Here is a 16,574-nt window from a genome sequence, read left to right as displayed (position 1 = left end):
TAAGGACCATAGTGTAAAGCCTTTTTGGCCAATTTAGGTAGATTCCCTTGTCTTTCGAGGAGGTATAAACAGACTATTTGTATTTGCTGAAAAAAAAAATCTATGTGTTTAAAATGAGGGATAATTTGTGTTTAAAGCATAAATAAATTACTGATATTGGAATTCGACAAACCCAGTGCAATAGTTAGAAGAAATACTCAGCAGTGAAAGGCTTAACGGGTCCTTGTGCATTCTATACCCATGGTACCATGGTGTCCCATATCACAACCTTAACATGTATATAAATCTATTTATTAGCATTAAGCTACTTATCACATACATGATTGGGATTTACTTGACCTGTATTTTCTGTGTATTAACCTGCAGGTTTCGGGGAAGCATGTCACCTTGGGATCCTCACTGACATTCCCACCATTGGTGTTGCAAAGAACTTACTCCACGTGGATGGCATAAAAAATGATGATGCACATAAAGAACAAGTAATTGCAGAGCAGATTATATATTGCTCAACATGTACTATTAGTATTACTCCTCTAATACGTAGTGGATTTATTCTGATAATACACTGCAGATGTAATAACGCACGTAACGGATTTGGAGCAGACCATTTATGGATCCGTTTATTTTTGTTTAAATAAGAACTACCCCAATATCCTATTTAATGTATACGCTTCAGTGTTTCTTTCCGATTATACCCCATTATGCCAGGTTCCCATTAAGACACTAAAGGGGTACATTTACTAAAGCTTCTAAAAATGAAGATGTGATGTTTCGTCTAGCAACCAATCAGATTCTGGGGGTTATTTAAGACCTGATCGCATGGCTGCGGATTTGCGGGCCGGGTTATTATTGATAGACGTCTAGCCTGTAGTATGCATGTGCGAGGCCATACTGCTACTTTGAGTGACTTCTGAATGGATCCAGCTAATTTTCACAAGCCGCGATGAGCAATACGCAGGCTTGGACGCATGGGCGGATTTAGGGATGAGGGCGCCCCTAGGCACAACAATAATGTTTACTAAGTAGGACAGTTTATAGGGGCAGTATCTGCATGTCCTATCCATTTACACTCTATTTAAGATGGAATATAGTACAGTACAGTGGATATTTTGCAGTTAATGGTACATTTTGGGCTGACAGTGCTATCACAGGCATCCAAGTGCCGCCCCCAAACATGTGCCGCCCCTAGGCCGGTGCCTCACGTGCCTAATGGGAAATTCGGCTCTGCTTGGACGGGGCGGGATTTCACTCTGGCTGGGCGGCATATACCTGATCGCAGGGTTCTGCAATTTAACAGACTAGCGGTCAGATCTGAATAACCCCTTCTTTCTAGCCTTTTCTAATGATGCATTAGAAAAATGATAGAGATAATCTGATTGGTTGCTACGGGCAACATCACCTCTTTTTAATTTTAGAAGCTTACGTAAATGTACTCTTATATGTCTAGCACTGCTCTGTGTACTAACAGCTACTGATTTTGTTGATGCTCTTCCTCCTATTTGCCATTACCATGCAAACTTCATTCACAACCCCCATAAGCTATGTCGTACTGTGGTTGCAATAAGGTTTACTGGTTCATTGCTGCTACGGAATATGGTCATTTTGTCACCACCAAGTAGGTTGACATGAGTTTAGGTTGACATGAGTTTAGGTTGACATGAGTTTAGGTTGACATGAGTTTAGGTTGACATGAGTTTAGGTTGACATGAGTTTAGGTAGACATGAGTTTAGGTTGGTCAACATGAGTTTAGGTTGACATGAGGTAAGGTTGACATGAGGTAAGGTTGACATGAGGTAAGGTCAACAAGACATTAGGTCATTAGATTGACATGGGTTTTCTTTTACTGTTTTTTTGAGCCGACATGTACCGACAGGCAGTATTTCATGCCCTACCATCCACTAGGGCGTGGTGGGAGAATAAAATAGTGTGCCAAGGGTAGCGAGGCACCATGCCCGAAGAATGGCGAGCGCAGAGAGCCATAATAATTGAAAACAAGGGTACTTGTTTCCTAGCACGGCCACACCGATTAAGATCGGGGTGGTCGTGCTGAAAAAAATCGGGTCGATCGCATCGCATGCGATTTGGTCGCATGCGATGCGATCGACGCGACCGACCGATTTTTGACCCGATTTTTTTCATTGAATCCAATGTAAATTGGGTCCCTGGGACCCAATTTTACATTGTATTCAATGAAAAAAATTCCCAACCCCCCCAAATTGAAGCGCGTAAACAGCAGCCCACGATAGACGCATACCCGAAGCGTGGCGAGCGCAGCGAGCCCGCGAGGGGCGGCGGTACGCGTCCTCCGACCTTTTCATGCCCTACTATCCACTAGGGCGTGGAGTGAGAATAGAATAGTGTGGCGAGCGGACGCGGATACCTTCACAAGTAAACGCGTCCCTTCGCGGGCTTCACAGGTGTCCGCGTCGCCACGGACACCTGTGAAGCCCGCAAGGGGACGCGTATAACTGTGAAGGTATCCTTGTCCCCTCGCGGGGCTCGCTGCGCTCGCCACGCTTCGGGCTCGGTGGCTCGCTGCGCTCGCCACACTATTCTATTCTCACTCCACGCCCTAGTGGATAGTAGGGCATGAAAAGGTCGGAGGACGCGTACCGCCGCCCCTCGCGGGCTCGCTGCGCTCGCCAGGCTTCGGGTTGGCGTCTATCGTGGGGCGACGACGGGGACATCTATAATGTGAAATGGGTCATATGGACCCATTTCACATTTTTTGACATTTTTACACCATTTCAATGTTAAAACATTTTTTAACATTGAATCCTATGCAAAAATCGGGGGCATCGCGTCGGGACCAATGTTAATGGTCCCGACCGACGCGATGCCCCCGATATTTTATCCTAGCCGGCAAAATGGACCTGATTTCAAAAGAAATCGGGTCCATCGTGGGTAATCGTGTCCCTTATTGTGTCCCGATTGTGGCCGTGCTAGGAAACAAGTACCAAAACAAGTCTACTTTTTCACTGTCGACCTAATGACCCTGTCGACCTAACCCATGTCGACCTAGACTCATGTTGACGTAATGGTGTCGACCCAATGACTGTCTAACAACTTGCTGGTGACCAACTGATCCACACCCGCTGCTACTGGTTTTCTTTCTTACTGGATGAAGTTCCAATTTTATAAGAATTTTTTTTCTACAGCCCACAAACGGACTGGGTGTGTTATGCGAGTGTAAAAGTTGTAGCATGCACAGACGCTCAACTAGTCACATAGAAGACCATACATGGATGGAGGAACTGCACCTGCCATAAGGCTGGTGCAAGTTTCTATTGTGTAACCTATGGTGGCGTCTAAGGAAGCTATAATCAGTATTGGCGCATGTTCAGGCACTGAAAGTGAGCAACTGAGTCCTTGCTAATTCAGAGACGCAGATGTACACAAGGAAAAGACTATATAGCGGCATTCCGAAAGAGAGCTTCTTTGTCCAATTCGCAAGTGGGCCATAAGACCACCAGAGTAGCGATGTGCTATTGCAACATTGGCCACTTCTGCATCTTAGGGGTTATTCTGATTCACTCGCAAAGGCAAATTCCTTTTCAAATGGACAAAACCATGTGCACTGCAGGTGGGGCAGATGTAACATGAGAGAATTACAGAGAGAATTGATTTGGGTGGAGTTTTACTTCAAAGTGAGATCTATATTGCAGTGTAGAAATAAAGCAGTCAGTTTTTTTCCCTGCACAGAAACATGTTACATCTGCCCCACCTGCAGTGCATATGGTTTTGTCCATTTGAGAAGGAATTTGCCTTTGCGAGTAAATAAGAATAACGGCACTTATGTGTTCTGTAATGAATTATTAAAATGTTTTTACCTTATTGTACATATTTAATGTACAGTACTGTGCGTTATACACATTATGTAGAAGATGAATGTTTTTCCTACCGCTGATACATTTGACACTTTTTAACATTGATTTTCCAGGCAAATCAGCTACAAAACGGAGGAGACTTCTTTCATTTAAAAGGAGACTCTGGAAATATTTTAGGAGCAGTAAGTATATAAGAAATGTGCTTTTCTATTACTAAAGGCACCCAAGCTTCCGTGTTCCCCATCAGGATGCTGTACCTTTTAATCAGACATTTATTAGGGACATTGGCTTATTGGCTTAGGAATTGAGACTGATTCAATGATGGACACTATGGGCCTGATTCAGGTTGACTTTGTAAGCTGAAAAGATCACAGCTTACGGAGTGCCAGAGAGCCTGTCCCACCGAATACCCCCACCCCCTCCGCTCCGCTGCAGGATAAATCATTCGATGCTTGAGAATCATTGAGGGATTTCTTCTGGCTTCGTAAATAAGTTAGTGGAAACTGACTTTTATTTGCAAGTGCCGGGACAAAGATGGGGTGGGCGTCTGATGGTAGCCCCGAGCCCCCGGCACACAACATACTGCCGGCGTAGCCATGGTGATGCCCATGAAACAATGGGTGTTCCCATAGGTAACACCGGTCCACCCTCAGCCCGTCACGATCCCTGCGAAAGGCTCGGGGACTATGCAGGTCGCCAAAGTCTTGTGCAAAGGGGAGCCTGCACAAGGACCACTGAGCATGTGTCCTGATGAGCTTGCAACGTGTGCAAAGTGATTGACAGCTAGCAAGCATCTGTGGGTGACTACAAAGGTGGCAGCCAAAAACCGGTATTGAAGCTATTTGTGGACAGCTTGGGAATGATTAAAATGGTTTCAGTATCTTCCAGCCGCCATAGAATTGCTCAGAAGAATGTCAAGTGTGCATAAACACACTGTGGAACTAAGATTCTGACACTGGCTGTCTTGGAACAAATCCCGGCTACAACATTCCCATATTGTTGACATAATTTGCAAATATCACTGAATTAGGTTAATTGTACAGTGTTATGTGTAGCACTGCACATAGCTCCTCTTGGAATTTATTTACACAATCTTATATAGCGCAGCATATTCCGTTGCACTTTACAATTGGAAACCGTGCTAAAACCAAATGTGTAGTAGGAAAAACGGACATAGAGGTAGGAGGGCCCTGCTCGCAAGCTTATAATCTATAGAGCTAATAGAAGGGTAACATAAGGATAGGATTCCATAGCATGGCTGTCCCACCAGACAGTCCTGATCTGATGCAATTAGATATGAATGCTACTGGAGGTTATGTGGGGTCCTGGAATATGATAAGCTTGCCTGATGAGGTAAGTTTTCAGGGAACGTTTGAAATTTTAGAGGCTAGAGGAGAATCTTAATGGATTCAATCTATTGAATGAAAGTATCTATGCTATTTTTCTCACCATGTTTCTGGTTCCAATAACTACACCTACAGCAGTGTCCATTGATTATCCTGTCTTCTCTCCCTTTCCTGCTGCTGACTGATTTATGCCTCCCATTATTAGCCTTTCTGTGCAATATTACTGGCCATGGTGTGCATACACCTCCAGCTCTGAACGCAGCGTCTGACTATACAGATGTGAGGCTATGCTGTTGCTCACAGACAATGCCTAGTTTGACAGTCAATAGGTCAACACTAAACATTAGACCAGGCATTCCCAACCACGGTCCTCAAGGCACACCAACAGTGCAGGTTTTAGTGATATCCAGGCTTCAGCACAGATGGTTTAATCAGAATCCCTCAGAAACTAATTAAGTCACCTGTGCTCAAGCCGGATATCTACAAAACCTGCACTGTTGGTGTGTCTTGAGGACCATGGTTGGGAATGCCTGCATTAGACAGTCAATAGGTCAACATTGACACCATTTTTACAGCCAATGTTGACATTAACAAGTCGACTTGAAAAAGTTCAACACACGAAAAGGTCAACCTGAGTTTTTCATATATATATTTTTGGTATCAGTGTTGTCATCTGAGTATGTGAACCTCCAATTAGTGTAATGTGTACCCTTGGATGTTTTGCTTCACTCACCATGCTTCGGTCGGACCAGGGGCCTGATTCGGGTTCAATTGAATATATGGATGTGCAGACCCTCTGCGAACGCCTTAGACAAGTATCAAACTTGCCGAGACGTTTGTGCGGACAGGGGGCTGGTGCAGGGAAACGCTCAGTGTTTTATGGGCATCCCCATGAAAACACTGGGCGTTCCTCTGCAAATACATGTGGGTTGATGACATGATGTCAGCACCCGTCCCCTTTTCAGCCATCTCTAGACTGACTTTTATGTGCAAACAGGAAAAAAACATTCAATGGTCGCCGACCGTCCAATGATTTTTCGCCTGTGCAGTCGCATGCGAGGGGATGTGTAAGCACATCCCCTCACATGTAAATGCAGGGGGTGGACGTTCTGACAGTGGGCATGTTTACCTGTTGGCTAGGCTGCACACATATGCATGAATCAGGCCCCAGATGCCTTGCTGTACTCACCACACTTTACTGTTTGCAGTTGGAGCCCACGTAGATGGTAAAGCATATTTTTTTTATTTTATTTTTGACCTATAGAACTTTGAATTTTTGTGACTGTCTACCTAGACATTGTCTGTGAGCCATCCGGGATCCCTGTTGCTGCCTCAGTTCTCTTCTCCGTTTATAGTTAACAACTGTAAAGAGTTGTTAACTATAACATGATTACAATAAACAAGATATTTATAAATTCTAAATATCTTCTTTTGCATTATTGTATTTGTTTTTATATCAAATCTCAGGAGTATGGCGGGAAGGCTCTGTCTGCACGTCCCTGACGTCCTTAAATGGTCTGATGACTTAATCAAAGGTGGGACCCTATAGAGCAGGCATGTCCAAACTATAGCCCTCCAGCTGTTGTGAAACTACACATCCCAGCATGCCTTGCATTCTTTTAGCATTCCCTAATCACAAAACTGTGGAAAAGCATGATGGGACTTGTAGTTTCACAACAGCTGCAGGGCCATAGTTTGGATACGCCTGCTATAGAGCAATCAGATCTGCCTGTGTGGCAGAGGTAACATTCTTCCTAACATTCTTTCATTCCCACATGTTATTTCTCCAGGCTTTGAAGAGTTGTAAGAAAAGCTCCAAACCCATCTATATCTCAGTTGGCTTTAAAATAAGCTTGGAAACAGCTGTGCACTTGGTCCACAACTGCTGCAAGTACCGTGCGCCTGAGCCAATTAGACAGGTAAGACATACACAGTATAGGGATTACTATTTTAAGGGAAACTAATCTTTTGTATCATTTAGTGCAGGGCTGGGCAACACCGGCCCTCCAGATGTTAATGAACTACACATCCCAGCATGTCTTGCATCAGTTTCAGCATGGCTACATAGCAAAACTAATGCAAAGCATCCTGGGATGTGTAGTTCATTAACATCTGGAGGGCCGGTGTTGCCCAGCCCTGATTTAGTGAGTAAAGCAAAGGACCCATTACATAAAGTATGTGTGTGTGTGTGTGTAGGGGGGGGTTCAACATTAAATGTTTGTTCAACGTTTTTTTTAACAATAATAACAAAGGGTTAAAAAAAGAAAAGTCTAAAAAAGGGAAGGAAGATTAAGGGGGCAGGTAAAACAAAGGAATTGGTTAATTAGAATAACGAAAGAAAAAAAATGGTAAGACCAGCATAATTACATTAGGCATCAGAGGCCTCCTGTGGGGATTTGTTTAAATTCAAATAAGAAGACAGAGTCTGTGACATGGATGGTATGTGAAGGTGAAGCCCCCTCACCCTGTAACATAGATATGCCATGGAAGCCATTTCCTAATGGAAGAAGAAAGTGTTGTGGAGTAAGGGACATCTTTGGTCTCCAGTTCAAAATGAAATTGGGGTTTGGAAACAACTTTGTCAAATGGGGTATATAAGGGGCTTTCTAGTGCTGGGCAATAGTGGCTCTGGCAGATAACAGGATGTGGCCTAAAATATAATGGACAGATTGGGGTACTAAGCTAGGGTACCAGTGTAATGGAGCCACAGTGGGGTCCGTGGACAATGTAAGAATGAGAACATCGGGGGCGTGGCCTAGCCGGGATAGAGGCAAGACGCACATCGAGAGGGCTCCTATAAGTACTTAAATAAAGTGCCTTTCTACTACTTTGGGGGCACCATCACAGCATCAGCAGCAGCCTTGCTGCCCCACAGGCAACCTCCGGATCAGGCTTGAGTGTGCTGCGGAGCCGGGGGTAGGAGAAATCCTGCCCTGCAGGTTGCGGCCCTCACCTGACTTGGAGCCGCGGTCTCAATTAGTGTCCTGTGCCTGAGCGCCGCGGCCGCATCGCGCTGAAGGACGGATCCCGGAGGCGGCATATCGTTCATCCCGCCCTCCTGGAGGTGAGCAGTGGGCGCCCCTACCCCTCCCGACACCCCTAACTTGCCTGGGCTGCCCTGGAGACAGGAGCTAAGAGTGGAGATCCGTGCATCTCCCTTCAGTTTCAGTCGCGGCGGCCATCTTTGATCTGAGTCACGTACTGTGTTTTTCATTACACACACTGCTCAGCTCTCCCTGCCTGCAATCACTGCAGCATAAGTGTCTACACCTCACCCCTGCCTACTAATTTGATCATCCCAGGGGTGCTGAATCCCCTCTGCACTACAACACAATTTACTGAGGACAGGTCTATAAAAAATTTAAATAAAACACAAAAAAAAAAAAATATATAAATATATAAAGGAAAAAAAAATATAGCCGCTGAAGTGAAGAGCCCGCTCCCCCCCTGCAGTGGGGCTTGAACGCCGGAGTCCCCTGGGCTTGTTCCAGGCACAGACGAACGGCCACCATCTGGTGCAGGCCGCAGGACGGCGGTTACCGGAGAGGCTGGTCCGAGACCTACGGAGACAAGAGGCAGCCTCTGTAAGGGACACATTTGGGGCCCGGCTTTTCAGAAGTGGGCTCTGTTGTTGTGAGACCCACATAGGTATCTGTGTGGACGTTCATAAGACCAACTGTGATCTTACATCAGTGAGTTGCCCTCCCTTGGGGCTCTTGGATCGGTCATGCCTGCCTGATTGTCCCCGATGGCCCGCTGGGGCCGAAATTGTCCCTTAATGCTGACCTGCTGATCATCTCTATAACCCCCACCCCACGAATATAACATTACTACATTGGTCGCTGCCTTTGGCCCTCATTACTCCGGTCGATTATGTCTCAGAAAAATAAGAAAGCTTCTCAGGCAACTGGGAATTTCTTTGGTTCCAAATCCAGAAATACTTCCTGTATGTCGCAGCCTTCAGACTCCCCCACCCGCTCCGATGCAGTGGAAACTCCTATAGACCCTCAAATCCAAGCAGTCATGACGGGACTCCTGGAGGGCGTGCAAAACGCATTCAAACAAGAACTGGCTAAAGCCGTCTCAGAATTCCGGTCTGACCTAACAGCCTTGGGTAATAGAACCGATGCCCTGGAGTCCAAGACGGACGACATTTGTCGCTCTCAAGTGCGCCTGGATAAGGAACTCTCCAGGCTTCATGAAGAGATGGAGGCCCTTAAAGACCGCCAAGAGGACCAGGAAAATCGGTCCCGACGCAATAACTTGCGCATCCGCAACGTAGCAGAATCTGTTCTTGGGTCCAACTTACCATCTTTCCTTAAGGACTTGTTTCAACAAATAGCCCCGGCACTTTCGGATGAAGACTGCCTATTGGACAGGGCCCACAGAGCTCTCCGCCCGAAGCCCTCTGCATCTCAGCCCCCAAGGGACGTCATCGTCCGATTTCATTACTATCAAACAAAGGAGAAAATCCTCTCAGCCACCAGAGATACCCCAACCATACAATTTCAAGATTTGCAATTACAAATTTTCCAAGATTTGGCCCCCTCAACCATTCAAAAAAGGCGCGACCTACAACCAGTTACTAAAATCCTTCGTCAGCACAACATTCGCTATAGGTGGGGTTTTCCTTTCATGCTACAAGTATCAGCAAATAATTCGCTACACAACGTCAAGACCCTGACTCAAGGCCAGGAATTGCTGTCCAAGCTGGATCTCCTTCCGACTCCTACCACGGGAGCAGAGGCAAGCCGCCCCTCCCCCAGGTCCCAGCGACAGTCTCCTCCCTCTCCAGATTGGACAAGGGTCTCTCGCCACCGAGTAGAAAACAGCGAACCAAACTGAAATGATTACGAGCTCACTGTTTTGATTCTCTATGGGTGAGATTTACCCTTGTTGATGATTTTGTTATTATATGCTAACCCTTGGTGTTGATATATTTCAAATAGAAGTTTATTTGTTTCCACATGCTAGCTTAGTTGCTATAGATCGCCCCGGATTGGGACATTGTTGGCCCCGGCTGCTCCGGGTTCGGAAAAACCTTATTGCTCCACCACCCCCCATAATCCCTTATATAAAAGTTTAACATGTATGTTGAAATTATTTGCTCTGTAGCGGTCTCATCTTGGGACCCTTCTTTTCAGGGATTCAGCCCTTTTGGGCCTTCTTTTCTTTTCCCTCAAGCTATATATTTTCCTTTTTGGCTTTCTCTCAATGGTTCCTCCTTTTTATCCACCCTCCCCTCTTCCCTTTCCTTTCCCTGGGGATGGCCTCCATATCTCCTTTATTTTATTCTCTTCAATTCACGGGTTTTCTTTATAAGCTGTGTTGACACATTCTACTATGGCCCTTAAATTTTTATCAATAAACGTTAATGGCTTAAACTCCCCTAGAAAACGAACAATCCTTTTGGGAGCTTGCAAGAGGGAGAACGCATCTATCGTTTTCTTGCAAGAGACACATTTTACAGGCATTCACTCCCAACTGAGGGGTCGTTCCTTTTCTCAAAACTTTTTCGCATCGGCGGACTGCAAGAAACGAGGAGTCGCTATTCTAATCCGCAACGATGTACCTTTTGTCCCCATTAAAACAGTTACTGACCCTGACGGCAGGTTTGTTATTGTGATAGGAAACATTAGATCACTGACAGTGACCCTAGCTTCCTTATATGCTCCTAACCAGGACCAATCCCAATTTTTTGATAATTTCTTTAAGCGACTGGACAGAGTAGCCCAAGGTCACATTATTATTGGAGGAGATTTCAATACGATTATTGACCCACTGCTGGACAAATCTTCCCCCTCTTCCCGCACTTATACAACAGAAGCTCCTAGAGCTACGCGCACCCTTACTGCCGCTTTAAGACAATATGGGATGTGCGACTCCTGGCGACTAAAACATCCTCATTCCAAAGACTTTACACACTTCTCGGCCCCCCACCAACAATACTCTAGGATCGACATGCTCCTCATTTCCTCCTCCTTGATACCACGGGTTGGGGAAACAGGCATGGCACCGTTCTCATGGACGGACCATGCCGGCACCTTCCTGGACCTTAGCCTTTATGATCGCCCCCCCGGTACATATAGGTGGAGGTTGGACGATTCCTTACTAGACCATCCCTCCTCTCTGAAGGAGGTCAAGGCCGCTATCATTAATTATTTTAAGGAGAATTCCTCTCCTGATATACCCTCAAACACTATCTGGGAGGCCCATAAAGCAACAATTAGAGGCATGATAATCTCTAAGGTTTCCTCTATTCGAAAGAAATGGGCTTCACAGATACACTCTTTGGAATCTCAACTAACCTCCCTATTGGACCAACATAAAAACACACCTGCCCCCAACCTACTGCCCCAAATTGAAGCGGTTAGGGGTCAGCTGAATGCACTTTTATCCCACCGAGCTGCCAACATCCTCAAAAAACTTAAACAACGCTTTTACGATAAAGCAGACAAAATAGATTCATTATTAGCTAATAAACTTAGGCGCCAACAAGCTTCAAGGATGATTGAAAAAATACAGTCTACAAAACCAGGACCTCACACATACGACCCTAAAGAAATAGCAAGAGAATTTCAAGTCTTCTATGAATCACTGTATAATTTGAAGAATTCTGCCCACATAAACACTTCCGACAGAGATAATCTGTCCTCTTACCTAGCTGACACCTCCCTTCCGTCTCTTTCAGAAGCTCAGCTCGCTACTCTGAACGCAAAAATAACAGAAGAGGAGGTTGTAGTAGCAATCCGCTCTATGCGGTCCTCTGCTGCCCCAGGCCCAGACGGTTTCTCGGCTATTTACTATAAACGCTTTGCGAAAGAACTATCCCCCCACCTTGTGCTGCTGTTTAACGATATACTGGAGGGTGCTTCCTTCTCTCCCGAGACCACCCTGGCGGATATAGTGGTGATTCCAAAACCGGGCAAGGATCCAACCAGCTGTGCGAACTATAGGCCAATTTCATTATTGAATGTCGATTTAAAAATCTACGCAAAAATCTTAGCTGGTCGTCTGGCACTTTTGCTTCCATCCCTGGTCCACCCAGACCAGGTAGGCTTTATTCCTGGTCGCCAGGCGTCAGACAACACAAGGCGTGCGATCGACCTCATCCATGTAATTCAGAAGCAGAAAATCCCAGCCCTGATTCTAGCCTTGGACGCAGAAAAGGCATTCGACCGTATTTCTTGGTCGTTTGCCTTCTCAGTCTTAGAAAGGATGGGCATATCGGGATCCTTTCTGGAAGGGGTTAAGGCCCTATACCGCACGCCGTCCGCTCGGGTGGTCGTTAACGGGGTGGGGTCTGAACACTTCAGTATATCTAATGGCACCCGTCAGGGGTGCCCATTATCCCCATTAATTTTTGCCCTTGTTATGGAGCCTCTGGCGGCGAGGATACGCAAAAACACTGCCATCCACGGCATCAAAACTGGCTCTTCAGAGCACAAGATAGCATTGTACGCCGACGACGTGCTTTTAACCCTCGCCGATCCAGCGGGCTCCATTCCCCTCCTACTAACTGAGATACAACAATATTCCCTGTATTCTGGTTACAAAATAAACGTAGGGAAAACCGAAGTCCTTGACTTTCATATACCCGGACCCCTTAAATTAGACTTAATGAACCTGTTACCATGTAACTGGAATAGGAAGAAGGTCAAATACTTAGGCATATACCTGACCCACCATCACCACCAACTTTTTCAAGCCAATTTCCCGAGATTATTAGATACGATTAAAACAGACCTCTCCACATGGTCCACTTATTTTATTTCCTGGATTGGCAGAATCAACTCAATTAAAATGAATATTCTCCCACGCCTATTATATCTTTTTCAGACCCTACCCATATATGTCCCCTCGTATGTATTCAAATCTTTACAACACCAATCAACCCAGTTTATATGGGATAAAAAACGTCCACGAATAAGACTGAAACTACTTCAGAGGCCCTCTAGCCAGGGTGGGTTGGGGATCCCAGACTTTCGAAGATACTATTACGCCTCACGATTATCACAATCTGTTCAGTGGTGTAATCCGTGGGGAGCACGGAAGGTATGGGTGAACATAGAATCAGAAGACATAGGCCTGTCCACTTTGTCATCCCTGCTATGGCTGCCCAGACCTAAACGCCCGCATTCAGTTACGTCTCACCCAGTGATATCTCACACCCTATCAGTCTGGGACAAAATGAATAAAACATATAGCTTAGCCCCACTCCCCTCTCCGTTAATTCCATTATTCCACAACCCAGCCTTCCCCCCTGGCTTGGGGCGCTCCTCCCTATCCAGATGGTTAAAAGATGGTATTTACTATTTAAATGATATCTCAGACAATACGAACTTCCCTCAATTCTCTGACATTCGGGAGGGCACGGCAATTCCAAACATGGACTTTTTTCGCTTTCTACAGATCCGGCACTTTCATTCCAAAGTCCTATCTATTCTAAATGCTAGACCTCTGACATCTTTTGAATACATCTGCTGGAAGCGCACCTCTTCTAGAGGACTAATCTCCGCACTTTATTCTCTGTTGGACCCCTACGTATCCTCCCCTCGGGCCCCCCATGAATCAGCCTGGGAGAGAGATCTTGGTCTTTCCTTAGATGACGAAGACTGGGAGGAAATACGCGATAATGCGGCCTCCAGTTCGATTTGTGTAAAAATTAAGGAAAACACATACAAACTTCTATATCGTTGGTACTACGTCCCCTCCAAACTACATAGGATGTTTCCTGATGTATCCGATAGATGCTGGAGAGGCTGTCCTACAGAAGGTAATTTTCTTCATATTTGGTGGACATGTCCAAAAATTGCTGGAATTTGGAGAGAAGTGGTAGATTTACTTAAAAGTTTGTTGGGAATTGCCGTTCCTTTAGACCCTAGATATTTTCTTCTACCGCTGAAACCCCCCGCGCTCAATTACCACCAACACAAATTACTTAGGCACATTTCTTCAGCAATGACCTGTCAAATTGCGGCTGACTGGAAGAAACCCCTCCCAGCCCCAATGCAAGCAATACTGTGGTATATTTACAAAATGGAGTTTATGACAGCTAACATACGCCATTCGCTTAAGTCCTTCCATAAGGTTTGGACCCCCTGGCTGTCCCAACAGAACTCACCACCGCCATTCGACCCCTGATAATGGAGACCACCCCCTCCCCTTCCCTTTCTCTCCCGTACCTCCCTTTCTACCCTACCCTCTCCCTTCCTCCTCCTCTTCTACCAATTTTTTTTTATTTTTTTATTTTATATGCCATGTAGACTACTAATTATTCAAATGCAAATGGGAATCCTGTTACACTCTCTTTTCCCGTTTCTTTTCAACCTCTCTTTATAAAACAAAAATTCTAAATCTACCTCTTCTTTCCCCTTCTTTTCTCTTCTTCCCCCTCTTTTTTCTTTTTCCTTTTTTCTCTGGACCGCCTCTCTGTGATATACTAAAACTGTATATTGTTTATGTCACTTACTTATTGTAACTGATGTTAATGCTTCAGACTATGTTCATATTTTGACGTGTGTCCTCCAATAAAGTGTGTTTAAAAAAAAAAAAAAAAAAGAATGAGAACATCAGAAATGAGGGCAAAACACTTGAAGCCAAAAAGGCTGTATAATGGTGCAATCCCTAAAAACACATGAAAAATAGTATGTTCATAGTTTCAGAGGTGCCAGAAAAGTGTGGAGGTAGCAGACCATAATTTATGTAACTTAGCTGGGGTAAAATACAGCCTATAGTGAAATTTAACATGCATTTCAATATGATTGGTGCATTTAGATAGAGAAAAAGTATTTCCCATTGTTTGAGAGTGAATGTGCAGTGAAGGTAATTCTCCAAGTTTAGTTGAGCAGGGGACTTAGCTAGCGAATCGAGATGTGACAATAAACCATACCAAATGGATATGACCCCATGTGAAGTAGCTTTATTCAGTCTGTCCAAAATACAGTCAGGGGGGACATGGAAAGAACTGGGAGCACTACCCAATGTTTAAGTTGAGAGTAATAAAACCAAGCTGAGGGACCTAAGGTATATTTTACACCAAATTTCGGAAATTGAAAAAAGGAAGGATGGCGAGAAGAGGCCCGTGGGGAAATCAATACCCAGCTTTTTCCAATGGGAGGTATAAAGGTGAGGGAATAACATATCCAAAGCCCTGAGGGATAGAGTCCTAGCAGGGAGGGTACAATCAACATGGCTAGAGTGTCTAAGGTCCCATACTCTCAAGGGGCCTTATTCGAGTTCACTCTTTCTGACAAAATCCTTCTTAGATGGACAAAACCATGTGCACTGCAGGGGGGCAGTTGTAACATGTGCAGATATAAATAGATTTGGTGATTTTTTGGTGATTCTTTGCAGGGTAAATACTGGCTGCTTTATTTTAACACTGCATTATAGATCTCACTTTGTAGTAAAACCCTACCCAAATCTAATTAGATCTGCACAAGTTAAATCTGCCCCCCTGCAGTGCACATGGTTTTGTCCATCTAAGAAGGATTTTGTCTGAAAGAGTGAACTCGAATAAGGCCCATGGTGTCAAGAACAGAAGGGGATTGGGGGAAATGAGGTTGGCGTTGTCTAGGTCAGGAGGTCAGAGAGGGGGAAACTGTGAAAGAGGGTATGTTCTATGAAAGAAAGTAAAGCTGCTTCGTGATATCTATTCAAGTGAAGAAGGGTAAATTGGTTATTTTTAAAAATCAAAAGTTTAGTTAAGCGCTCTCCTTTTTATGTGAAAATGAGTGACAAGATGCTAATAGTGTGAAGTCAAAATGTTTTTATTTATAAAGTTGCAAACAAATGTACATATGAAAATACGTAAATGGTGAGAGCCTTGAATGATCCCCGTGGGGGAATTGGGGTGCCAGCAGGCCCCTTTCTACCATACGCCTATCAGGCTTATGTCTCATACAGGTTTGGGTGGTGTGGATGCTGCCAATGATAAGCCCTTTCGGGAGTAAGGGGTCAGCAGAACCCTTTAACCAGAAGCCAGCTTAGTAAATTTCTCCCAATATGTTCTGTTAAGCTTCTGATGGAATGTGATATAAACAATTGTATGAATTGTATCAATCAGTCTGTAGATGGATAACTTTAAGCTGTCTATACTAAAGTAGATGTGACTGCAGGGTCCAAGCACCAACTAAGTAGATAAGTAGGTCACATACTAATGCAGTCCCAGGTGACAGATCTGGCTACATCCAGCGATGTGCTGGTGGACAATGGGGCTAATTCACAAGTGAATTCTAATGGTGCAACCTGTGTGTTTTTGTACACAGTGGCTGTGCAAAATATACGAAAGCCAAAGAAGGTGTCTTAAGTAAAAAGATATATCCACAGGTCGCTTCTGTGATGAACTACCTGAATATCGAACATCTGAGTAACCTGTAATCTGCCTGGGCAAGGGAA

General features: G+C 44.9%; 1 protein-coding gene across 6 annotated transcripts in view; it reads left to right on the top strand.

Annotated features, from left to right (window-relative positions):
• ENDOV (endonuclease V) overlaps positions 1-16,574 on the top strand; it is a 133,849-nt gene that overhangs the window by 68,193 nt on the left and 49,082 nt on the right. For 5 of the 6 annotated variants that reach the window (XM_083148834.1, XM_083148839.1, XM_083148838.1 and 2 more), the window contains exons 5-7: positions 367-479; positions 3,942-4,010; positions 6,965-7,093. In XM_083148834.1, the coding sequence (XP_083004960.1) occupies positions 367-479; positions 3,942-4,010; positions 6,965-7,093 (311 nt within the window). The remainder of the gene's footprint in view (positions 1-366; positions 480-3,941; positions 4,011-6,964; positions 7,094-16,574) is intronic. The other variant, XM_083148836.1, reaches the window with a different exon arrangement.

The sequence above is a fragment of the Crinia signifera genome, chromosome 6 (genome assembly GCF_055691185.1).
Source record: "Crinia signifera chromosome 6, ASM5569118v1, whole genome shotgun sequence".
NCBI lineage: Eukaryota > Metazoa > Chordata > Amphibia > Anura > Myobatrachidae > Crinia > Crinia signifera.
This window is presented reverse-complemented; position numbering and strand designations above follow the sequence as displayed.